Source organism: Heptranchias perlo, unplaced genomic scaffold, assembly GCF_035084215.1.
Source record: "Heptranchias perlo isolate sHepPer1 unplaced genomic scaffold, sHepPer1.hap1 HAP1_SCAFFOLD_43, whole genome shotgun sequence".
Taxonomy (NCBI): Eukaryota; Metazoa; Chordata; class Chondrichthyes; order Hexanchiformes; family Hexanchidae; genus Heptranchias; species Heptranchias perlo.
The window spans coordinates 1,623,416-1,649,239 of record NW_027139442.1 but is presented as its reverse complement, the minus strand read 5'-3'; the positions used below and the strand labels follow the sequence as shown (position 1 = coordinate 1,649,239).

At 43.7% G+C, this 25,824-nt stretch overlaps 1 protein-coding gene and 2 long non-coding RNA genes across 6 annotated transcripts in view; 1 reads left to right on the top strand and 2 right to left on the bottom strand.

The window, feature by feature from the left end:
* The window catches only part of LOC137312457 (leukocyte immunoglobulin-like receptor subfamily A member 2), a 36,311-nt gene extending 21,796 nt beyond the window's left edge, over positions 1-14,515 (bottom strand). Inside the window, exons 1-4 of the mRNA XM_067979009.1 lie at positions 14,382-14,515; positions 10,587-10,704; positions 2,902-2,974; positions 708-857 (exon numbers count right to left, since the gene is read on the bottom strand). Of these exons, the coding sequence (XP_067835110.1) occupies positions 708-857; positions 2,902-2,974; positions 10,587-10,704; positions 14,382-14,515 (475 nt within the window). The remainder of the gene's footprint in view (positions 1-707; positions 858-2,901; positions 2,975-10,586; positions 10,705-14,381) is intronic.
* Positions 1-25,824, bottom strand: part of LOC137312431 (uncharacterized) — a 621,748-nt gene that overhangs the window by 582,273 nt on the left and 13,651 nt on the right. Inside the window, exon 5 of one of the 4 annotated variants that reach the window (XR_010960729.1) lies at positions 14,565-14,586. The exons of 1 other annotated variant lie outside the window; for it this stretch is intronic. This is a non-coding gene — a long non-coding RNA (uncharacterized lncRNA). Of the gene's footprint in view, positions 1-14,564; positions 14,587-18,421; positions 19,278-22,935; positions 25,471-25,824 lie in introns of those variants that run through there. 2 more of the 4 variants (XR_010960726.1, XR_010960728.1) reach the window with 2 other exon arrangements.
* On the top strand, positions 21,215-25,639 carry LOC137312437 (uncharacterized). Its single transcript, XR_010960736.1, has 2 exons — positions 21,215-21,303; positions 25,256-25,639. It is a non-coding gene; the product is annotated as an uncharacterized lncRNA (long non-coding RNA).

The following is a 25,824-nucleotide window of genomic DNA, read 5'->3' as shown; positions in this document are numbered from 1 at the left end:
CCGCATCGATGCATGAGCAATCCAGCTAGTCCCACTGCCCCGCCAGAAATAGCAGGGCTCGTCCGAGATGCAATAAGATGCGAGAAGGCGACACTTGGCCGATATTTCATTCAATGGCTTTGGGGCACTGAGCCCAATGGTGTCGCCGCAACCACTCATCCCCCTCCCCCCGCCCCTTGATAGAGATCAGCAAACTCAGTGGATGTTGATCTTTGAATTTTCCTTTCATATCAATCTTACTCCTACACTGTAGACAGTAACTGGGCAATCGGCAGACCAATATCATCCCTTTTCACCCCGTCTCAAGGCGCCTCACAGGAGCGATATCAAACAAAATGTGACACCGAGCCGCTAAATTAGATATTAGGTCCGATGACCAACAGTTGGTCAAAGCTGTAGGAGTTAACAGACAGATTCTCAGAGATTCAATTGTCAAAGACAAACTAGATGCGAGATACTTTAATACCGATATGAAGAGAGATTGTCCCCTCAACGTTACACTCCCCTCACCGTTACCCGCAGAGAATTCAACACAAGCAAGCAATCGCTCTGAATGCTTTCCAATGTCGAAGGCTCCACACAAAATTATGAGTTGCATTAATCCACTGAGATACCGGAGATCGGACACCGCCGGGTTCAGTCTCACTCTCCCGCTTACAGTTGCCCACTCAGACCGGGAATTGGTATAAAATTGTTTCACGACTCACCAAAGAGCAGTAAAAAGACGGTTGTATCCATTTTCGAAGAAGTGCTACTTTGAGACATGAGAGCTGTAAGGAACGGTGACTGAATCACTTGATCCACCTCACAGAAGGACAAACCCGGAAGGGTTGAGAGACTGAGAGCGGATACAGAGGCTGGGTGGAAATGAGTTGGTCCCCACAATTAAAGCAACAGCACCGAGTTTTGCACAACCTGAAATAAGATGTGGTTTGGAACATTGCAATGATCTAACATGGCAGCCTTTGACTATTAGACGGTGATCACAGGATGAAGGGGTTAGAATGGATCGTGTACCAAGAACAACACCGTAAATCATTTGTGTTCAGTTGGAACGTTTGCTCTCATCATGGTCAGGATCTCTATTGCTGGGAAGGGACCGTGACCCACTTCAGGCACTCGGTGTCAGCATCAAGCACCCAAAATTCAGGCGAAGGACAGCAAAATGTAACAACAAAGTGCCTCAACCCAAACCTCAGAAGAGCTATTGCATCGATCAATGCTTTTCTATTTCCCAAAACAGCCCTCCCGTGGGCTCGCTTAGTGAGGTGTTGTCCGCATTGCATTACAGACGGTTAAAAATAAAACTGTAACATCCAAACCAGCGAGCAATTTAGTTCCACGGAAGTCTGGTATAATGAATGTAGATGGAAATGTTCAATGTGACTCTGATATTGAGTTGCTTTATTAAGAACATAAGAACATAAGAAATTGGAGCAGGAGTAGGCCAATCGGCCCCTCGAGCCTGCTCCGCCATTCAATAAGATCATGGCTGATCTGATCCCAACCACAAATCTAAAGAACACAAGAAGTCGGAGCAGGACCCGGCCACATAGCCCCTGGGCCCTCTCCGCCACCCACAGGGCATTGACCGATCCGAACTCAGCTTCATGTCCAATTTCCTGCCCGCTCCCCATAACCCCTAATTCCCTTTACTTCTAGGAAACTGTCTATTTCTGTTTTAAATTTATCTAATGATGTAGCTTCCACAGCTTCCTGGGGCAGCAAATTCCACAGACCTACCACCCTCTGAGTGAAGAAGTTTCTCCTCATCTCAGTTTTGAAAGAGCAGCCCCTTATTCTAAGATTATGCCCCCTAGTTCTAGTTTCACCCATCTTTGGGAACATCCTTACTGCATCCACCCGATCAAGACCCTTCACAATCTTATATGTTTCAATAAGATCGCCTCTCATTCTTCTGAACTCCAATGAGTAGAGTCCCAATCTACTCAACCTCTCCTCATATATCCGCCCCCTCATCCCCGGGATTAACCGAGTGAACCATCTTTGTACTGCCTCGAGAGCAAGTATGTCTTTTCTTAAGTATGGAGACCAAAACTGTATGCAGTATTCCAGGTGCGGTCTCACCAATACCTTATATAACTGCAGCAATATCTCCTTGTTTTTATATTCTATCCCCCTAGCAATAAAAGCCAACATTCCGTTGGCTTTCTTGATCACCTGCTGCACCTGCATACCAACTTTTTGATTTTCTTGCACTAGGACCCCCAGATCCCTTTGTACTGCAGTACTTTCCAGTCTCTCGCCATTAAGAAAATAACTTGCTCTCTGATTTTTCCTGCCAAAGTGCATAACCTCACATTTTCCAATATTATATTGCATCTGCCAAATCTCCGCCCACTCACCCAGCCTGTCTATATCCCCTTGCAGGTTTTTTATGTCCTCCTCACTCTCTACTTTCCCTCCCATCTTTGTATCATCTGCAAATTTTGATATGTTGCACTCGGTCCCCTCCTCCAAATCGTTAATATAGATTGTAAAGAGTTGGGGACCCAGACTTTCTCACAGTCGTTACTCGGGCGATATCTCTCATATCGCCCGAGTAACGACTGTGAGAAAGAAAATACCACTTCCAGCTTTCTCCACCCGCCAAATTCAAATCGTTTATCGATAATGGAACCGAAATACAGCGCTCCGCACAAACCCTTACAGACTCGGGCTTCATATTCAAGGATTCCCAGAATCCCGGAGCTTTTAAATAAACCCCGATACAATTAACAATCAGTAATATTCCTGCATAAATACAATCCCTTCTATAAGAAATTAACCCGCCTCCTACCATTTCAGTCCCAGAACAGATTCCATCTCCCCACACATCCCCTCCCAGACCGGTTCAGCAGTTCACAAACACTTTATTCCAGCTGATTTGGAGAGTCTCACGTGTTGGAGTTTGAATTATGACGCGGATTTTCTTTGCCATTGTTACCGTCTCACAGGGACTCTCGCCCTGAATCTGTGAAAAGATTATGACCATGAACTGGGACTGGAGCCGAAAACATCCCGAGGTACAGTGAGGCCCTGAAATTCCATTCTCCCTGTTTTATATCGGAGAGTATCCCACCTTCATGTCCAGCAATAGAGAGCGAGAGAGAGACAAACACACTGTCAGTCTTACACTTTCTATCAGTGTGTTCCTATCAGGCTCAATTGCAGTATCCCACCTTGATACACAGCACCAGAGAGTGAGAGCGGGCGATCGACACGTTGAGAGGGAGACCGTGGAGACCCAGTGACAGACAGACATACACAGTGTCAGTTTCAAACTGACCTGCAAAGTTCAGTTTCATCCAGAAGATCCCGTTGGAGAGACAGACGATGCTATCTCATCTCTCACTGATATTGTACCAGAGGCAAACACACCATTAATCCCACACTCAGTGACAGTGTAGAGAGTGACAAAAACAATGGGCCACATTTAACCCTCTCTTGCCTGTTGTACCATCTGCAGTTTTGCAGCTCAGGGCCGTTCGGTGTTCCTCTCAGTGACCGTGAGTTTCACTCCGATTAAATTAATCTGGGACTGTTGCTGTCGGATATTAATCCTACACGGTCCCAACAAACACACCGACTCACTCTTTCCTCCCATGCTTCTCCAGGATTGGTTTGAGAAATCCTCCCTCCAGTTTCTTCCTCTCCCGTCAGTTTTATCGGCAAGAGTCCAAGAATGAACAGAATCGATTGTCTAATTTCACAGCCGCCCACTTTAACTCTGAAATACTCATTACCATCAAAAGATACCGAGAGAAACAGCAGGGATGGAAACATCTCGTTTAATAGTTAGAGATTGTGAAGTCAGTCTGGATTCCAGCGTTAGGCACTGGTGGAATCCCATCTGTTTCCCATTGTGGTGCCTGTTCCTGCACTGCCTGTGGACCCCATTCCCTCTGACCTTTCCCGCAGACCCACTTCCTTTTCTCAGACTCTGAAAATTTCCAATTGGGGAAAGTTTCCATCGATTTTTGTTTTGGGGATTAAACCAGATATCTGCGCATGCGTGGCTCAGCCCCGCCCCCAGCCCGGATTGTTGGAGAGCAGAAGAGCGCATGCGCGCTCCCCTCCCCCAGCTCGGCCTGTGGGCGCCATTCGCTCAGTGAGCGGAAGAAGATGGTTGAAAACAGCCGGGAATGTTCATAAGTGTGGAATTAACTCTGCAACTGTCAGTCTCTGGTACTGCACATGAGTGTGGGATTTATTCTGTGTATGTCTGTGTGTGGAGCTGTGTGTGAGTGTGGGATTTTTTCTGTATCTGTCAGTCTCTGGTACTGTTTTTGAGAGTACGGTTTATTCTGTGTCTGTCTATGGTACTGTATATGAGTGTGGATTTAATTCTGTATCTGACAGTACCTGATACTGTGTGTGAGTGTGAGGTTAATTCTGTATCTATCATTCTCTGATACTGGATATGAGAGTGGGGATAATTCTGTATCTGTCAGTGTCTGATACTGTATATGAGACTGGGGTTTATTCTGTATCTGTCAGTCTCTTGTACTGTATATGAATGTGGTTTTTACTCTGTATCTGCCAGTCACTGGTACTGTTGATGAGTGTGGGGTTTATTCTGTATCTGTCAGTACCTGGTACTGTCTATGATGTGGGGTTGATTCCATATCTGTCTGTCTCTGGTACTGCATATGATTGTGGGGTGTTTCTGCATTTTTCAGTCTCTGGTACTGTGTGTGAGTGTGAGGTTCATTCTGTGCCTGTCAATCTCTGGTACTCTACATGAGTGTGTGGTGTATTCTGTACCTGTCTGTTTATGGTGCTGCATGTGATTGTGGAGTTTATTCTGTATCGATCAGTCTTTGGTACTGTGTGTGAGTGTGGGGTTTATTCTGTATCTGTTAGTCTCTGGTACTGTAAATGAGTGTGGGGTTTATTCTGCATCTGTCTGTCTCTGGTGCTATATGCGAGTTTGGGTTTTATTCTGTATCTGTCAGTCCCTGATACTGTATATGGGTTTGGAGTGTGCTCTGTATCTGTCAGTCTCTGGTACTGTATATCAGAGTGTGGGGTTTATTCTGTATCTGTCAGTCTCTGGTACTGTACATGAATGTGGGATGTATTCTGCATTTGTCAATCTTTGGTAATGTATATGAGTGTGGGGTTTATTCTGTATTTGTCTGTCTCTGATACAGTATATGAGAGTGGGCTTTATTCTGTATTCGTCACTCTCTGATACTGTAAATGATTGTGCGGTTTACTCTGTAACTGTCTGTATCTGGTACTGTACATGAATGTGGGGTTTATTCTGTATTTGTCAGTCTCTGGTACTGTATATGAGATTGGGGTTTATTCTGTATTCGTCACTCTGATACTGTATATGAGAGTGGGGTTTATTCTGTATTCGTCACTGCTACTGTATGATTGTGGGGTTTACTCTGTATCTGCATGTCTCTGGTACTGTACATGAATGTGGGATTCATTCTGTTTTTGTCAGTCTCTGATACTGTATATGAGAATGGGGTTGATTCTGCATCTGTTGTCTCTGGTGCGATATGCGAGCTTCGATTTTATTCTGTATCTGTCAGTCTCAGATACTGCATATGAGTGTGGGCTTTATTCTGTACCTGTCAGTCTCTGGTACTGTGTGTGAGTCTGGGGTTTATTCGGTATCTGTCAGTCTCTGGTACTTTACCTCAGTGTGGGATTCATTCTGCAATTCAGTCTTTATTCCTTTTTCAGTTGACATTATTTTATTGAAAACTATATCTTTAATACTTTATGTCATATGCAGTTTTTCATCGAGTGTTTTATTTGTAAATATGGATTCACTTTTCGATTTTCTCCAAAGAACTTATGTGAGTGTTGGCGTAGCGTTACATCTTAATCTCTGAACTCTATTGTGAATGATAATGTACCTTTCAATCTGTTCATGGTGGAATTATTGGACTGGAATGTAATGTGTAGCTCAGTCGAAAATAATGCGATTAATTCTGTATCTCAGTCTGACATTGTATGTGATTTTTGGACTCCAATGTAATATGTAGTTCATCCTGCACTAATGGAATTTCTACTGTATCTATCAGTTTGATCCTGTATAAGATTTTTGGACCGGAATGTGATGTGATGTGTAGCTCAGTCTGCACTGGTGGAATTGATACTGTCTCTACCAGTCTGTTACTGTGGGAGAATTTTGGACAGGTGTGTAACATGTAGCTCAGTACGTGCTAATGGAATTGATATTGTATCTTTCAATCTGATGCTGTAAGATTTTTGGATTGTCAAGTTATGTGTAACTCAGTCTGAAGTAATGTGACTGTGAGATTCATTCTGTTCCTGTCAGTCTCTTGCACTGTATGTGAATTTGGGATTCATTCCATATCTGTCAATCTCTGGTGCTGTATGTGAGTGAGACATTAATTCCGTTTCCATCAATCTCTGATACTGTAATGAGTGATATAAATTATGTATCTATCAGTCACTGGTACATTGTGTGAGTGAGGCATTCATTCTCTCTGTCAGTCTCTGCCACTGGGTCTGAGTATGAGATTCATTCTTTATCTGTATCTAATTTGTATCTCAGTTCAGAGTATAGCATTCAAAACTGTATCTTTAATACCTAAATGAATAATATTTTTCCCAGTATTTAAGTGGTAGATAATGATACTTTTTTAAATGTAATGCCGTAGGGTATAATTAGATAATGTGTGCACTTTTTAAACGACTATTAATTCTGTATCTATGTGAAAACAATTGTGAATTAGTGTATCTTCCAAACTGATATGGTGACATTTTTGAACTTCTATATAATGTTTAGCTCAATCTGCATGAATGGAGAATATATATTTCAGTCTGAATCTTTATCAGTTTTTTTATAGTTGTATATAATGCGTACCTTAGTCTGCACTAATGGATTTAATGATGTACCTTACAATCTGACACCAAGAGATTTTTGGACCGGTACATAATGTGTAACTGAGTCTGCATTTGGTATCTCTCAGTCTGCACTACTGGAGGCAACTGTGAGATTCATTTCGTATCTCTCAGTTGCTGGTACTGTGTGTGAGTGTGGGATTCATTCTGTATCTGTCAGTGGTGTGTGTGAGTTGTGAGTTCATTCGATATATGCAGTCTCTGATACTGTATGAGTGTGGGATTTATTCTGTGTCTGCCAGTCTCCAGTACTGTATGTGGGTGTTGAATTCACTTTATATATGCAGTTTCTCATACTCCGTGTTAGTGTGGGATTGATTCTGTAATCTGGTACAATATATGATTGTGGGATTCATTCTGAATATACAATCTCTGGTACTGTTTGTGAGTGCAGGGTTCATTGTGTTTTTGTCAGTCTCTGGTATTGTGAGTTAGTGTGGGATTCATTCTGTATTTCTCAGTCTCCGGTACTGTGTGTGAGTGTGGGATTCATTCTGTTTTTGTCACACCCTCGCACTCCATGTGCGTGTGGGATTCATTCTTAAAATACATTACCCAGTATTGTGTCTGGTTGTTGAATAATTATATAAATGCAGTTTCTTTTGCTCCATGTGTATGGGATTCATTCTTTATATACAGTCTCTGGTATTGAGTATGGGTGTTGAATTCTCTCTCTATATATATGTAGTTTCTTATACTCTATGTGAGTGTGGGATTCAGTCTGTATCTCTCAGCCTCTGGTACTGTGTGAGTGTAGGATTCATACTTTATCTGTCAGTCTCTGGTACATTATGAGAGTGAGGGATTCATTCTCTATCTGTCAACTGTGGTACCATACATGAGTGTGAGATTCAATCTGTATCCGTTTTTATTTATTCTCTCGGATTACATTATAGCTACTGTAGCTTTAATATCTCAATGTTTAATTAGTTTTTCTCATTATTTAATTGGTAAATATGGATAAACTTTAGGAGTTGGTGCTGGAGGTTTTTAAATCAGATAATTGGTGTGCTCTTTGGGCGACTATAAAATCAGGATCTCTGTGAGTACTATTGTGAATGACAACATATATTTCAAACTGATGGTGATTTTTGAATTGGTATATAATGTGCAGCTCAGTCTGTACTAATGGAACCGAAACTATACCTTTCAGTCTAATATTGTGAGATTTTTGGACTGGTATGTAATGTGTATCTCAATCTGCACTAATAGAATTGATACTGTATCTTTACATCTCATACTATGAGTGTATTAGAAACTGATATCTAATTTGTTTCTCAGGTTACACTGTCACAGCATTTCTCAATCTGATACTGTATGAGAGTTTTGGACTTGTCTGCAATTTGTCTCTCATGATACACTATTCGAATGGATACTGCATGTATTAAACTCACATGTGAGAGTTGTAACTCAGTCTGCAGTAATGTGACTGTGAGATTAATTCTGTATCTTTCAGTCTGTGGTACTGTGTGTGAGTGTGGGATTCATTCTGTATCTGCCAGTCTCTGGTACTGTATGTGAGTGTGGGATTCATTTTGTATCTGTCAGTCTCTGGTATTGCTTGTGAGTGTGGGATTCATTCTGTATCTGTCAGTCTCTGGCAATTTGTGTGAGTATGAAATTCATTCTGTATCTGTCACTCTCTGGTACTGTGTGTAAGTGTGAGATTCATTCTGCATCTGTCAGTCTGTGGTACTATATGTGAGTGAGGGATTTATTCTGTACCTGTCAGCCTCTGGTACTGTATGTGAGTTTGGGATTCATTCTGTATCTGTCAGTCCCTGGTACTATATGTGAGTTTGGGATTCATTCTATATCTGTATGTAATTTTTCTCTCAGATTACATTATGATGTTGAAAACTATAATTTAAATAATTTAATCCTGACATAGTTTTTCTCATGATTTAATTGGTAAATATGGATAAACTTTAGGATATGATGTAGGTTTTAGTCAGATAATGTGTGCACTTTTTGGACTGCTCTTAAATCTGTGTCTCTGTGAGCACAATTTTGAGTGACAATATATCTTTCTAACTGATATGGTGACATTTTTGAACTGGTATAGTATCTATAATGTGTACTTCAGTCTACAATAATGGAATTGATACTATATCCCTCAATCTAATACTGTATGAGATATTTGGACTGGTATGTAATGTGTATCTCAGTCTGTACTAATAGAATTGATACTGTATCTTTACATCTCATAATATGAGTGTATTTTAAACTGGTATCTAATTTGTTTCTCAGGTTACACTCACACAGCATTTCTCAATCTGATACTGTGTGTGAGTTCTGGGCTAGTATTCAATTCGAATCTCAGGGTACATTATTGGGATTCGTTCTGTCCCTCTTCAATCAGGTACCATGTGTGATTTCGATCTAGTATTTAATGTTGTCCTATTGAGAGATTGACGCATGCTTTTCAATCGAAGAGTGTGATTTTGGACTGGGATTTTTGTATCTCCCTGTCAGTTTGGGGGAAATGGAACAGCATCTACATCACCTGCTCTGTTTGACAGTTGGATTGAAAATGTATCTCTGGAACTTGGGAACAGTGTGGGACTGACTACTTCTGCTGTCTGAGACTGTGGAACTGATGACCTGTCTGTGACTCCATGCTCACTGTGAGTGATAATGAATCTACTGTGTGTGAGAAGGAGCTGGCTGCACTGTTCCTTCTGCTTTGGCTGGAGGAAACATCACATTTATTCTGGGTCCTTCAAGGATTTGCCTGCAGAAATAAAATAATCTCTCAGTACTCAAGAACAGGTGAGGTAGAAAATACAGAAGTGATCAGTTTAATATCTCTGTTAATGATCATTTTGAATATCGACAAATGAAAACCAGCGATACAAACAATATCAGTGTCCGACTCCACTGCAGTACTGCAGCACTCAGCTTCTGCACACCAGGTGTGTTGGGCGATTTTTTAAACAATGACATCCAGACACAAAACAAACCCTCCACTGATCGAGAAATGGGACTACCCGAAGGGGCGGGGACTTTTGTACAGGCCTGGTTTCTAATCCCCTCTCCCATGGGACTAACCGTTTAACCGAAACCAAACAGCCGCTGTTTAAAATGTGTCCTTCACACTTCTCATCTGGTGCCTGCAATAGATGCTCTTTGGATAACTCCCCACATCCTTACTGTCCGGCTCTGTTTCCACTCTTCACTGTCCAATAACAACAAACAGGGTGAGGCTGGAACTAAACCAGGAACATTCACTACTGGTTTGGGGAGAGAAAGCAGCAATGATTTTAAATAGCAGATTCTTCCCATTCTCTCTCCCTTACCCTGGACACACCCTGTACACACACAGCCCGAGAATGACCTCTCCCTTCCCCCGCTCAATCCATTTTCCGGGACCAGTTCCTGATCCACTCCGCCTCCTACAAACAGCCCCCGGACTCCCGCTGCCCTTCCCCCGGACTCAATGCCGATCTCTCAGCCCATCTGCGGACACGGTCCCAAAGAGATGATCTGCTTTATGCGAGGCTGCTCTTTGCTCCCTTCCCCCGGGGGCCGTGATCACTCCATTCAGCTATTAATCTCCCGTCCCACACACTCTCCCTCCTTGACAGGTCCTCTCTATTTGAAATCCTTATTAATCGCAGCCTCTATTTTTTCTAGTTTTCTCTCCTGAAGGTGCTGAGTGATGGTGGGGTTCGGGCCCAGTCACTCTTTGCCCTCCAGTTCCCGGCCAAGTGGTAATTCTGCACTTGTGAGCCTTCACAGCGAGCAGTCGGCATTTCAACCATGGGGAGCAGCACAGCCGCAGAACCTGGCTGATTCTGTCCGGCAAAGCTGAGGGCAACGGGAACAGATCAACAACAACCTGCATTTACAATGAGCGGAGTCTCAGCACGACTGAGTGCGGCTCAGGCCCGGAATCAGAGCCGGGGTGCCCGGCGGGCGGGCGGGCGGGCTCCCCGGGATCCATCAAACCCCTCATCCAACGCCTCCCCCGTACAACCCGCCGCTACCCTGTTTCTTCTCCCGTTTCGACCGAGTCCGACTCGCGACAAACGACAGGGCCGAGGCGATCTGGAATGCAAGTCAGCCTTAGGAGCATGCGCAGTCTGATCAGGAAGTGAGCGCCTTGTAGAGACAGAGGGGTTTCTGTAGCGCGGGGGATTGTGGGGCCTGCGGCCGCCATTACTCGCCGGGTGTTGGTCAGTGCCCGCGTCCCCAACAGAACTGTGTCGTGAAATACATGATGTGGAGATGCCGGTGATGGACTGGGGTTGACAATTGTAAACAATTTTACAACACCAAGTTATAGTCCAGCAATTTTATTTTAAATTCACAAGCTTTCGGAGATTTTCTCCTTCCTCAGGCAAATGTTTCAAGATCTCCTTGAAGCCTACGCATTTATACATATTGAACAATAATACATGGTGTTTACAGACTGCCCCTGCAACTGCCCGTTGCCAAGGCAATCACCGTGTTCAGACAGAGAGGTGTTACCTGCAGAACCTCCGAATACACATTCAACAAAAAAACAAACAGGGAAAAAAAAACAGAGAAAAAAAAACACAGAGAGAGGCAGAAACATCCGGAAGGCAGAGAGAGCCAGCAAATGACCCATTATATTAAAAACAGATAACATTTGTTCGCTGGTGGGGTAACGTGTAGCGTGACATGAACCCAAGATCCCGGTTGAGGCCGTCCTCATGGGTGCGGAACTTGGCTATCAATTTCTGCTCGACGATTTTGCGTTGTCGTGTGTCTCGAAGGCCGCCTTGGAGTACGCTTACCCGAAGGTCGGTGGATGAATGTCCATGACTGCTGAAGTGTTCCCCGACTGGGAGGGAACCCTCCTGTTTGGCGATTGTTGCGCGGTGTCCGTTCATCCGTTGTCGCAGCGTCTGCATGGTCTCGCCAATGTACCATGCTCTGGGGCATCCTTTCCTGCAACGTATGAGGTAGACAACGTTGGCTGAGTCACAGGAGTATGAACCATGCACCTGGTGGGTGGTGTCATCTCGTGTGATGGTGGTATCTGTGTCGATGATCTGGCATGTCTTGCAGAGGTTACCGTGGCAGGGTTGTGTGGCGTCGTGGACGCTGTTCTCTTGAAAGCTAGGTAGTTTGCTGCGAACGATGGTCTGTTTGAGGTTGGGTGGCTGTTTAAAGGCGAGTAGTGGAGGTGTGGGGATGGCCATAGCGAGGTGTTTGTCCTCATTGATGACATGTTGAAGGCTGCGGAGAACATGGCGTAGTTTCTCCGCTCCGGGGAAGAACTGGACGACAAAGGGTACTCTGTTGGTTGCGTCCCGTGTTAGTCTCCTGAGGAGGTCTATGCGATTTTTTGCTGTGGCCCGTCGGAACTGTCGATCGATGAGTCGAGCGTCATATCCCGTTCTTACTAGGGCGTCTTTCAGCGTCTGTAGGTGTCCATCGCGTTCCTCCTCGTCTGAGCAGACCCTGTGTATTCGCAGGGCCTGTCCATAGGGGATGGCCTCTTTGACGTGGTTAGGGTGGAAGCTGGAAAAGTGGAGCATCGTGAGGTTGTCCGTGGGCTTGCGGTAGAGTGAGGTGCTGAGGTGCCCGTCTTTGATGGAGATTCGTGTGTCCAAGAAAGAAACTGATTCTGAGGAGTAGTCCATGGTGAGCTTGATGGTGGGATGGAACTTGTTGATGTTATCGTGTAGTCTCTTTAGTGATTCCTTGCCGTGGGTCCATAGAAAGAAAATGTCGTCGATGTATCTGGTGTATAGTGTTGGTTGGAGGTCTTGTGCAGTGAAGAAGTCCTGCTCGAACTTGTGCATGAAAATGTTGGCGTATTGGGGTGCGAATTTGGTCCCCATGGCTGTTCCGTGTGTTTGGGTAAAGAACTGGTTATCGAAGGTGAAGACATTGTGATCCAGGATGAAGCGGATGAGTTGTAGGATGGCTTCCGGAGATTGGCTGTTGTTGGTGTTGAGTATTGATGCTGTCGCAGCGATGCCGTCATCGTGGGGGATACTGGTGTATAGTGCCGAGACGTCCATCGTGGTGAGAAGTGTTCCTGGTTCAACTGGTCCGTGGGTACTGAGTTTTTGTAGGAAGTCTGTAGTGTCACGACAGAAGCTGGGGGTTCCCTGTACGATGGGTTTCAGGATGCCCTCGATGTATCCAGAGAGGTTCTCACACAGGGTTCCGTTGCCTGATACGATGGGACGTCCGGGTGTGTTGGCTTTGTGTATCTTTGGGAGGCAGTAGAAGTCTCCCACGCGGGGATTACGTGGGATGAGAATGCGTAGGATGCTTTGAAGGTCTGGATCGAAGGACACAGCAGACCAGCTACGTTATACCGCCAAACAGACGAGGCAACGGAACTACGCTGCCTACATGAAAACCAAGAGCAGGAAGCTTGAGAAACTCGGCATCACCACCAGCAACGACCAAGCTTCCCCTGGTACCACGGTTGCAACCACAGGGAAGTCTATTGTCAATTTATCCGACCGCACCCTTCAACCAGACGAAATCGAAGTTCTCAGCCGAGGGCTCAATTTCTGCCCCACTACCAAAATGGACCCCACTAGTCTCGCGGCGGACACAGAGGAATTCATCAGGAGAATGAGGCTCCGGGAATTCTACCACAAACCCCAAGATTTCAGCAGCGAACCCAATGAGACAATCGACGATCCGGAACAGCAGACAGAGGGATCCGCGGTACAGCAACCGAAGAGGAAAGAGTCAAACTGGACTCCTCCGGAGGGTCGCTGCCCTCAGCTGGACATGTATGCTCAAGCTGTCAGGAAATGCGTCAATGCCAGATTCATCAGCCGCACTCAGAAGACAGTCCAGAATGTCACCCGAGCACAACGCAACGCCATCAACGCTCTCAAGACCAACCGCAACATCGTCATCAAACCAGCGGACAAAGGAGGAGCCATAGTCATACAGAACAGAACAGACTATTGCAAAGAAGCATACCGACAACTGGACAACCAGGAACACTACAGACGGTTACCCGCAGATCCGACCAAAGAACACACCCACCAGCTCAACAAACTGATCAAGACCTTCGATCCAGACCTTCAAAGCATCCTACAATGTAGAACAGTGTTTCTCAAACTGTTTTCCTCGCGACCCAGTGGAGGAAAAAGATTTTCCCAGGGACCCGAAACAATAATATCTTCTGACTGGAGTTTTCATCAAATCCCAATAAAGGTCAATACATGCTCGTTCTTCACTTCACTTCGAGTAATAAATAAAATTAGACATCCACGTTCCTTGAAAATCAATTTAAATACAGTTTAAATACAATAAGAAAACGGTCAGGTTGAGTTTCACTTAGTTAATGTGACGGGTGGGTCTGCCTGTTGTTCATGATCGCATCCAATCTGGATCACAAGATGAAAGCGCTACACGCATATCAGGTGCACTGTTGAGTCGGTTTCTTTCTCTTGTTTTGAACCTTGTCAGAGTCCAAAATCCCAGTTCGCACATGTAGGTTGTTGTGAACGGCAGCAACAACAGAACACTAATCTTACTCAACAGAGGATAGTCTTTGAAAGCACTGATCGAAAAAGATGACAAACTGAATGACTTGTGGCGTGTTTTCAGTGTGCTCACAGGTGAGTCGCATCAGCTCGTTTTCTTGCTCAAACATCAAGTTTACCTTCATTATTGATTCAGGATTTTCGAAAGCAAAAGGATCTTTCACCCAACGCTTTCCCATCAAATTTTCAAATCCCTCTGCAGTGAGGTAGAGATCAAAATGGTCAGACAGAGTAGCGAGATGTAACTGTATGACACATTTCACTTCATTCCCTTTATCTTCATTGATGCTGTTCTCTCCACCCCAGAGGGCTGTGGATGTTCAGTCGTTGAGTGTATTCAAGATTGAGTTTGATAGATTTTTGGACTTGGAAATCAAGGGATATGGGGATAGGGCGGTAAAGTGGAGTTGAGGTTCAAGATCAGCCATGATCTATTGATTGGCGGAGCAGGCTCGAGGCGCCGTATGACCTATTCCTGCTCATATTTCTTATGTTCTTATCCTGCCAGGGGTACGGTGCCCAGAACTGAACACAGTAATCTAAATAAGCTCTAACCAGAGCTCTGTATAACTGTGACATAACTTCCATTTTTTTTTATTCCAGATCTCTTGAGATAATGATCAAAATTCCATTACCATTTTAATTTTTTTTGCACCTTTTCGTGAATTCTGTACTTGGTCCCATAAATTTCACTGCTCATCCGCAGTTCCTGGTTTCCTGCCATTTAGAAAATACTCTAATCTATATTTTTATGATCCAAAGTGAATGATCTCATACGTCCCCACGTTGAACTCCATCTGCCACAGTTTTGCCCACTCACTGAATCTATCAATGACCCTTTGCAGCTTTCTGCTCCCATCTACAATGTTAATTGTGCCACCTAACTTAGTCTCATCAGCACACTTGGATATAAGGCTCTCTACATAAGAACGTAAGAAATAGGAGCAGGAGTAGGCCATACGGCCCCACGAGCCCTCTCTGCCATTCAATCAGATCAGGGCTGATCTTCGACCTCAACTTCACTTTCCCTCCTGATCCCCATATCCCTTGATGCCCCGAGTTTCCAATAATCTATCGATCGCAGATTTGAATATAATCAAACACTGAGCATCCACATTCCTCTGGGGTAGAGAATTCCAAAGATTCACAATCCTTTGAATGAAGAAATTTTTCATCATGTCGGTCCTAAATGGCCGACCCCTTATCTTGTGACTACAAGCTTCAGTTCTTGACTCTCCAGCCAGGGGAATCAGCCTCTCAGCATCTACCCTGTCAAGACGTCTAAGAATGTTATACATTTCAATGATATCAGCTCTCATTCTTCTATCTCGACAGAATATAGGCCAATTTTACACAATATTTCCTCATACGACAATTGCAGCAAGACCTCCTTACTCTTATATTCCAACACCCATACAATAAAGGCTACCATATCATTTGCTTTCCTCACTCTCATTAGACCCTTTGTAGCTCACTATTTCCAGCATGTTTTTCCTCTGTTCCTTTTATAGTGAAAAGAAAAGAAGGCTGAAATCATTTTACTATAATTACACCCGTTTATGTTTTGGAAACAATATCCAACTGAACTGTATCAAATTGGATTGCAAACTTAAGAGTTTCTGAAGGAAATAAACTAATATGAACACTTAATTAAGATGGCCGGGAATGGAACCCGAATCAACTGCTTAGAATGCAGTTATGCTCACCACTATGCCACCATCGCTGACAATGCACGATATTAAAATAGTTGACAAACACCAGACCCTGAACAGACACTGCAGGCTGTTGGATTTTTTCTTCATTTAAACTGGTTTCTGACGGATCCTTGCTCGCTCTGTTGCAGTACCCGTATCCGCCCAGTAGATGTCGCCAACCCCCCAATCAATGGAAATTACACACCAGCCAGGAATCCTTCTCCTGATATCGGCAGCATCACCCATTTCGTGAGGTTAAATAATTACATTAAATTACGGAGACCTGACTACCAGCTGGGCACGACTGGCTGCTTAATATTCAACTCTATAAGATCTTTAGAAAGGACAGAGAAGTAGGGAAAGGAGGGGGAGCAGAAATGTTGCTCAAGGACAGTTGAAAGATTGTATATCAATGAGGGTGAGCGGGCAGTGTAAACACTCTGAGAGAGACACATCACAAATGCCCCCACTGTACTCCCCCAGAAGGTATAAGAAGGGCGAGTGCTGGAGATTTCTTTATTCTGCATGAAAGTATTTGTGAGATTGTGGAAATGTCTGGAAGAGGAAAATCCGGCGGTAAAGCTCGGACCAAGGCCAAGCCTCGCTCATCCCGGGCCGGACGCTAATTCCCTGTGGGCCGTGTTCACAGGCTCCTGCGAAAGGGGAACTATGCTGAACGTATGGGTGCCGGAGCCCCGGTCTATCTGGCTGTTGTGCTCGAGTATCTGGCGGCTGGAATCCTCGAGCTGCCGGCAACGCGACCATCGACAACAAGAAGACCCGCATCATCCCCAGACATCCGCAACAACGAGGAGTTCGACAAGCTGTTGGGAGGGGTGACCAACGCTCAGGGTTTTGCCAGATATCCAGGCCGTGCTGCTGCCGAAAAAAATCAGCATTGTCAGCTCCAAGAGCAAGTAAAGCGGCCAAGAGTAAATCTGATAACCCGAAGGACAGGACCAACCTTATTGAATTCTTTGAAGAAGGAATAGAAAGTGTATACAAGTTTAATGCAGTCGATGCAATATATTTGGATTTTCCGAAGGCCTTCGATAAGTTACCGCATTGTAGACTCATGGGTAAGTTCAGAGCACGTGGAGTCAGGGGACAGGTGGCAGAATGGATAGCAAGTTCGCTACAAAACAGAAAACTAAAAATAGAGGTTAGGGGTCGCTACTCAGACTGGCAAAAGGTGGGAAGTGTTGTTCCAGTTGCTGGGACCACTGTTCATCACAATTTACATCAACGATTTGGATTCGGGAATCGGAAGTACAATTCCAAAATTTGTGGACGACACCAAATTGGGGGATATCGTTAATACAAAGGAAGAATGCATCAAAATGGAAGAGGACATTAATAAACTTGCAGATTGAAGAATAAGGTGATCACACACTGCTTGGATAATAAGAGTCTAAACGGGATAGAGGAGCAAAGGGATCTAGTGGTAAGATATACAAATTACAAGAAGTAGCGACGCAGGTCAATAAGGTCACAAAAAGAAAACTCAAACACGAGGATTCACTTCTTCTGAGATAGAATGGAAAAGCAAAGAAGTTATTTTAAACATGTATGGAAACTTGTTTGGACCAAACTTGAAGTATTGTGCACAATTCTGGTCTCCATATTATAGAAAGGACGGAGAGGGATTGGAGAAGGTGCAAAAACGATTCTCATAATACGAGAAATGAGAGAATATTCTTATCAGGAAATGCTGGGTGTGTTTTCTCTGGAAAAGTGAAGGCTGAGGGGTGACCTGATAGAGGTCTTGCGATAGGGTTTCATGTGTTAGATATGGAGAAAATGTTTCGACTTGTGGGAAGTCCAAAACTAAAGGTAATAAAAATAAAATAGTCGCTAATAAATCCACTAGGGAATTCAGGAGAAACTGATTTACCCAAGGAGTGGATGGAATGTGGAAAACGCGACCACAAGCAGTAGTTGAGATAAATAGCACTGATCCATTCAAGGGGAAGCTGGATTAACACATGAGGAAGGAAGGAGTCGAAGGTTATTCTGACAGAGTTAGATAAATTAGGGGGGGAGGAGGCTCGAGTGGAGCATAAACGCCGGCACAGACCAGTTGGGCCCAATGGCCTGTTTCAGTGCCTTTGTTTCGATGTAACTCGATGTAAAGGCTCTTTTCAGAGCCACCCACTGTATCTGTGAAAGGGCTGGTTACTGACTGAAGGGAGACGCTGATATCATGACACCAGTGTTGCTTTGAGCTGCTTTTGTCTCGTTGCAGACGTGATGAGGTATTAATGGGACTGGAGTCGGGGCACCGACCACAGTCCGGTACTTTAAACGGTGACCGATAGACCCAAGTCCACACATCACCAGATTTCTTGTATTTATTTAAACTACTTGCCATGCTGGGTTCGTAAAGCATCACCAGAACTGATCGACTAACCTTGCTGCATCTGTGGGATTCAGCGCTTCGCTCCGTTTCTGTTCTATTTTGTTGGATTATTAACATAACGCATCGAACACACTGGGGAATCACTGAAATGTAACTATGTACATGTGCCCAGTAGATCAGAAACATTAATCGCCTTTCGTCCTGTTAACAAGTAAACCGTGTTTAGAGTCCACCTACTCGCTTTGGTTCCATCTGGGGGATTAAACTGATAAAGCGGGAGGGGAGGAGTCAGAATGAGGGCCAGAGCGGAGAGCGGCCTCTGATCTTCCAGCTCCACCTCCAGCTTTCTCCATCCGCCAATTTCAAACCGTTTATCGATAACAGAACCGAAACACAGCGCTCCGCACAAAACCTTACAGACTCGGGCTTCATTTTCAAGGATTTCCAGATACCCGGAGCTTTTAAGTAAGCCCCGTTACAATTAACAGTCAGTAATATTCCTGCCGAAATAGAGTCCCTTCTATAACAAGTCAACCCGCCTCCTTCCATTTCAGTGGTAGACCCGATTCCATCTCCGCACACATCCCTCCCAGACGGGTTCAGCAGTTTACAAACACTTTATTCCAGCTGATTTGGAGAATCTCATGTGTTGTGCTTTGAATTATGACGCGTAGTTTTACCCTCTCAAAGAGACTCTCTCCCTGAATCTGTGAAAAGATTATGACCATGAACTGGGACTGGAACCGAACAAATCCCCAGTTGCAGTGAGGCCCGGCCTGGACATCTCATTCTCTCTGCTTTACATCGGACAATATCGCACCTTCATGTCCAGCACTAGAGAGAGAGAGACACACACTGTCAGTCTTACACTTCCTATCAGTGTGCTCATATCACTCCCAATAGCAGTATCCCACCTTCATATACAGCACCAGAGAGAGAGACACACGTACACACCGTCAGTCTTACACTTCCCATCAGTGTGTTCATATCACGCTCAATAACACTACCCCACTTTCATATATAGCACCAGAGAGAGAGAGAGGGAGAGCGCGACAGATACGGTGCGAGAGAGCAGAGAGACAAAGTGCCACAGTATCAGTTGCAGAATGACCTGTAAAGTTTCGTTTTATCCAGAAAGATCCCATTGGAGTGACAAAAGATGCAATCTCATCTCTCACTGATATTGTACCAGAGGCAGACACACTATTAATCCCACACTCAGTGCAGAGAGTGATAAAAACAATGGGCCACATTTAACCCTCTCTTGCCTGTTGTACTATTTTCTGTTTTGCAGCACAGGGACGTTTGGTATTACTCCCAGCAATCGAGAATTTCAATCTGATTAAATTAATCTGGGACCGGTGCTGTCAGATATTAATCCTACACGGTCCCGACAAACACACTGACTCACCCTTTCTTCCTTCTTTCTCCAGGATTGGTTTGAGAAATCCTCCCCCCAATTTCTTCCTCACGCGTCAGTTTTATCAGCAAAGAGTCCAAGAATGAATCGAAGCCATAGGCCCATTTCACAGCCGCCCACTTTGTATCTGAAAGGCTCTTTACAATCAAAAGATACCGAGAGAAACAGCAGGGATGGAAACATCTCGTTTCATAGTTAGAGATTGGAAAGTCAGTCACGATTCCAGCGTTAGGCACTGGTGGAATCCCATCTGTTTCCCATTCTGGTGCCTGTTCCTGCACCGCCTGTGGACCCCATTCCCTCTGACCTTTCCCCCAGCCCCACTTCCTTTGCTCAGACTCTGAAAAATTCCAATTGGGGAAAGTTTCCATCGATTTTTGTATTGGGAATTAAACCAGATATCTGCGCATGCGCGACTCAGCTCCGCCCCCAGGGCTGCTTGTTGGTGAGCAGAAGAGCGCATGCGCGGTCCCTCCCCCAGTTCGGCCTGTGAGCGCCATTCCCTCAGTGAGCGGAATAAGATGGTTTAAAACAGCCGGGAATGGAGAGATCACGGCCCCCGGGGGAAGGGAGCAGAGAGCAGCCTCGTTACAGCAGCTCATCGCTTCGGGACCGTGTCCGCAGATGGGCTCAGAGATCGGCATTGAGTCCGAGTGAAGGTCAGGGGGAGTACGGGGGCTGTTTTTAAGAGGCGGAGTGGATCAGGAACTGGTCCCGGAACATGGAGTGAGAGGGGGAAGGGAGAGGTCATTCTCGGGCTCGAGGTGTGCAGGGTGTGTCCAGGGTAAGGGAGACAGAATGGGAAGAACCTGCTATTTAAAATCATTGCTGCTTTCTCTCCCCAAACCAATAGTGAATGTTCCTGGTTTCGTTCCAGTCTCACCCTGTTTGTTGTTATTGGACAGTGACGGGTGGAAACAGAGCCGGACAGGAAGGATGTGGGGAGTTATACAAAGAGCATCTATTGCAGGCACCAGGTGAGAAGTGTGAAGGACACATTTTAAACAACGGCTGTTTGGTTTCATTTGAACGGTTAGTCCCATGGGAGAGGGGATTAGAGACCTGACCTGTACAAAGGTCCCTGCCCCATCGGGTAGTGCCACTCATGGATCAGTGCAGGGGTTGGGTTGTGTCTGGATGTCACGAAATTGTTGTAAAACAGCCCAACACACGTGGTGTGCAGAAGCTGAGTGCTGCAGTACTGCAGTGGAGTCAGACACTGACACTGTTTGTATCGCTGATTTTCATTTGTGGATATTCAAAATAATCATTAACATAGAAATTAATTCGAACACTTTTGTATTTTCTGCCTCATTGGTTCTTGAGTTACAAGAGATAAATTTCTACCTACAAAGAAATCGTTGAAGGACCCAGAATCAGTGTTATGTTTCCTCCACTCGAGGCACAAGGAACAGTGCAGCCAACTCCTTCTCCCACACAGTAAGTACATTATCACACACAGCGCACAGAGACAAGGAGAGGTCATCAGTTCCACAGTCTCAGACAGTAGAAGCACTCAGTCCCACACTGATCCCAAGTATCACAGACACATTTTCAATCCAACATTCAAACAGAGCAGGTGAGGCAGACGCTGTTCCATTTGCTCCGAGCTGAGTCCCGCTGACAGGCAGATGCAAAATCCCAGTCCAAGATCACACTATCAGATTGAAAGGCACTGTGTCAATCTCACAATAGGGCAACATTAGGTACGAATTAAATAACAGATTGAAATCACACATGGCACCCGATTGGAAGGGACAGAATGAAACCCAATAATGTACCCTGAGTTTCCAATTGAATACTAGCCCAGAACTCACACACACATGTTAGTTTAATGCACTATTCGAATGGATATTGCATGTATCATGTGATACAAATTCCATATATGTCCAAAACTCATGTACAGTATCAGATTGAGAAATGCTGTGACAGTGTAACCTGAGAAACAAATTAGATATCAGTTTATAATACACTCATAGTATGAGATTTATAGATACATTATCAATTCTATTAGTGCAGACTGAGATACACATTATATACCATTTGAAAAGTGTCACCATATCAATTTGAAATGTACATTATCATTCACAATTGTACTTTCAGAGATACAGATTTAAAAGTAGTTCAAAAAGCACACAAATTGTCTGATTAAAACCTACAGCGTCAAATCCTAAAGTGTACCCATATTTACCAGTTAAATAATGAGAAATATGACCTAAACATGAAGATATTAAAGCTACAATTTTGAACGCAATAAGGCAATCTGAGAGAATAATTACATGCAAATACAGAATGAATCTCACACTCAGATACAGTACCAGAGACTGACAGATGCAGAAGGAATCCCAAACTCACATACAATACTAGAGACTGACAGACAGAGAGCGAATCCTACACTCACATATGGTACCAGAGATGACAGATACAGATTGAATCCCACACTGGCATACAGTACCAAGGACTGCTAGATATCTGGTTAATTACTCACTCTCATAAAGTACTAGAGACTGACAGATAATTAATGACACCCACATTCACACAGTACCAGAGTCTGACAGATAGAGAATGAATCACACACTCACACAAAGTACCAGAGACTGACAGATAGAGAATGCATCCCACACCAACATGCAGTCTGAGAGGCTGCATATATAGAATGAATTCAACACCCACATACAAGACTGGAGACTGAAAGACATAGAATAAATCCCACACTCACAGTATCAGAGACTGCATATATGGAATAAATCACAAACTCACACACACTACTGACAAGATACAGAATGAATCTCACACTCACACACTGTTCCAGAGACTGGGAGATACAAAATGAATCACACATTAGTGCAGGCTGAGTAACACATTACTTACCAGTCCAAGAAGTATCAGATTGAAAGATACAGTATCAATTCCATTAGTGCAGACTGATCTACACATTATAAACCACGACAAAAAACTGATGCAAATTCACTCTGATAATATACAGTATTCCATTCATGCAGACTAAGCTACACGTCATATACAAGTTCAAAAATGTCACTTTATCAGTTTGGAAGATAAACTAATGCACAATTGTGTTCACATCGATACAGATTTAATAGTATTCTCAAAAGTGCACACATTCTCTGACTATATTCTACAGAATTTCATTATCAGCCAATTAAACACTGGGGAAAATATGCATACATTGAGGTATTAAAGATACAGATTTGAACACCATACTGTAAATGGAGATACAAATTACATAGAGATAAAGAATGAATCTCACACTCAGATAGAGGGCCAGAGACTGACAAACTGAAGGAAAGCAGCGCTCACACAATGTAACAGTGACTGACAGATACAGAATGAATCCTATATTCACACACAGTACAAGGGATTGACAGATATAGAATGAATCACATACTTCCAAAGTACCAGAGCCTGACAGATACAGAATGAATCACACATTCACAGACAGTACTTGGGACTGACAGATACAGAATGAATCTCACAGTCACACACATTAATGCAGTCTGAGTTACACAATACTTATCAGTCCAAAAATCTCACAGTGTCAGATTGAAAGATACATTATCAATTGCATTAGTGCAGACTGATCTACACATTATAAACCACTACAAAAAACTGATACGGATTCAGACTGAAATACACTGTGTTCCATTCATGCAGACTGAGCTCCACATGATATAAAAGTTAAAAAATGTCACCATATCATTTTGGTAGATAAACTAATTCACAATTGTTTTCCCATCGATACAGATTTAATTGAAGTCCAAAAAGTGCCCACATTCTCTGATTATAACCTACATTACATTTTAAAATGTATCATTATCTACCAATTAAACACTGGGAAAAAATATTGATACATTGAGGTATTAAAGATAGTTTTGACCACCATAGTGTAAACGGAGATGCAAATTACATACAGATAAAGAATGAATCTCACACTCAGATAGAGGGCCAGATACTGAGATGCAGATTGAAACCAACACTCAAACAATGTAACATTGACTGACAGATACCGAATGAATCCTGCACTCACACACAGTACAAGGGACTGACAGACATGGAATGAATCACACACTCCCACAGTACCAGAGGCTGACAAATAGAATGAAACCCACACTCGCACAATATACCAGTGATTGACAGATACAGAATGAATCCTACACTCACACAACGTAACAGTGACTGACAGATACCGAATGAATCCGACACTCACACACAGTACAAGGGACTGACAGACATAGAATGAATCGCACACTTCCACAGTACCAGAGACTGAAAAACAGAATGAAACCCACACTCGCACACTGTAGCACGGACTGAAGGAGACAACATTCATATCACTCACAAACAGTACTAGAAATTGATAGATGCAGAATGAATGACTCCCTCACATATATCGCCTGACACTGAGGGGAACAGAATGAAACCCTCATTCACACACAATACCAGGGTCTAACAGATATTGAATGAATCCCACACTCACATACTGTACCAGAGACTGACAGATACAGAATGATTCCCACACTCACATTCAGTACCAGGGACTGACAGATACAGAATGAATCCCACACTCACATTCAGTACCAGGGACTGACATACACAGAATGAATCTCACACTCACATGCAATACCAGAGACTGATCGATACAGAATGAAACCCACGCTCACACACAGCACCAGAGACTGACAGATACAGAATGAATCCCACATTCACACACAGTACCAGAGACTGACAGATACAGAATGAATCCCACACTCACATCCAGATCGAGAGACTGACAGATACAGAATGAATCCCACACCCACATACAGCACCAGAGACTGACAGATACAAAATTAAGCTCACTCACACACAGTACCAGAAACTGACAGGAACACAATGAATCCCACACTCACAGACAGTACTCACAAACATTATTGCAGATCTGAGCTACACATTACATACCAGTCCAATAATTTCACCATGAACAGATTGAAAGGTACATTATCATTCACATATGAGTTTAGAGATTAAGATGAAACACTACTCCAAAACCCACACACTTTGTTTGATTAAAGAAAATCGAAAAATATATCCATATTTACAAATTAAATACTTGACGAAAAACTGCATATACTTTAAAGTATTAAAGATACAGTTTCAAGTAAAATACTGGGAACTGAAATAAGAATACAGAGTGAATCCAGATTTGCACTTTGTCTCAGGGACTGAATTACAGAATGAATGCCACACTGAGATAAAGTAGCTGAGAATGGCAGATGCAGAATGAATCCCACACTCACAGATAGCACAAGAGACTGACAGTAACAGAGTTAATTCCACACTTATGCACAGTACCTGAGACTGGCAGATACTGAATTAATCCCTCTCTCATATACAGTGAAAGAGACTGGCAGATACAGAACGATCCTAAACTCATATGTAGAGCCAGAGACTGAGAGATACAGAATAAATACCATGCTCATACTCAGTACCAGATAATGACAGATGCAGAATGAATCCCACACACACAGTATCAGAGATTGGCAGATACAGATGAAATCCCGCTCTCATGCACAGTACAAGAGACTGACCTCTACTGGACGTAGGCGAGAACTGTGAAAGAGCGGAAAACAAATTCACATTATCTGTCGTGGTTGCAGAAACAGGACAATGTGCAATGTGAGGAAAGTTTCTGTCTGTCACTTCTACTCTCGTAATTTTGCACGTTTTGTGATTGCAAAATGAAGACAATTGATTCAAAATAAAGTTTTTGTTTCACTCATTCGATAGTTGTGAATTTACCCCGTTATTTTTCACTTACATTGCGCAGCATTTCTCTCTGATTTCTCAGGACACGATTTACATTGCTCCTCTACCCCTTTTAAACTCATATTTTCCAAGCAGTATGTGGCCTCCTTATTCCCCCTAACAAAATGCACCAGCTCACAACTTTCTATATTGAAATTC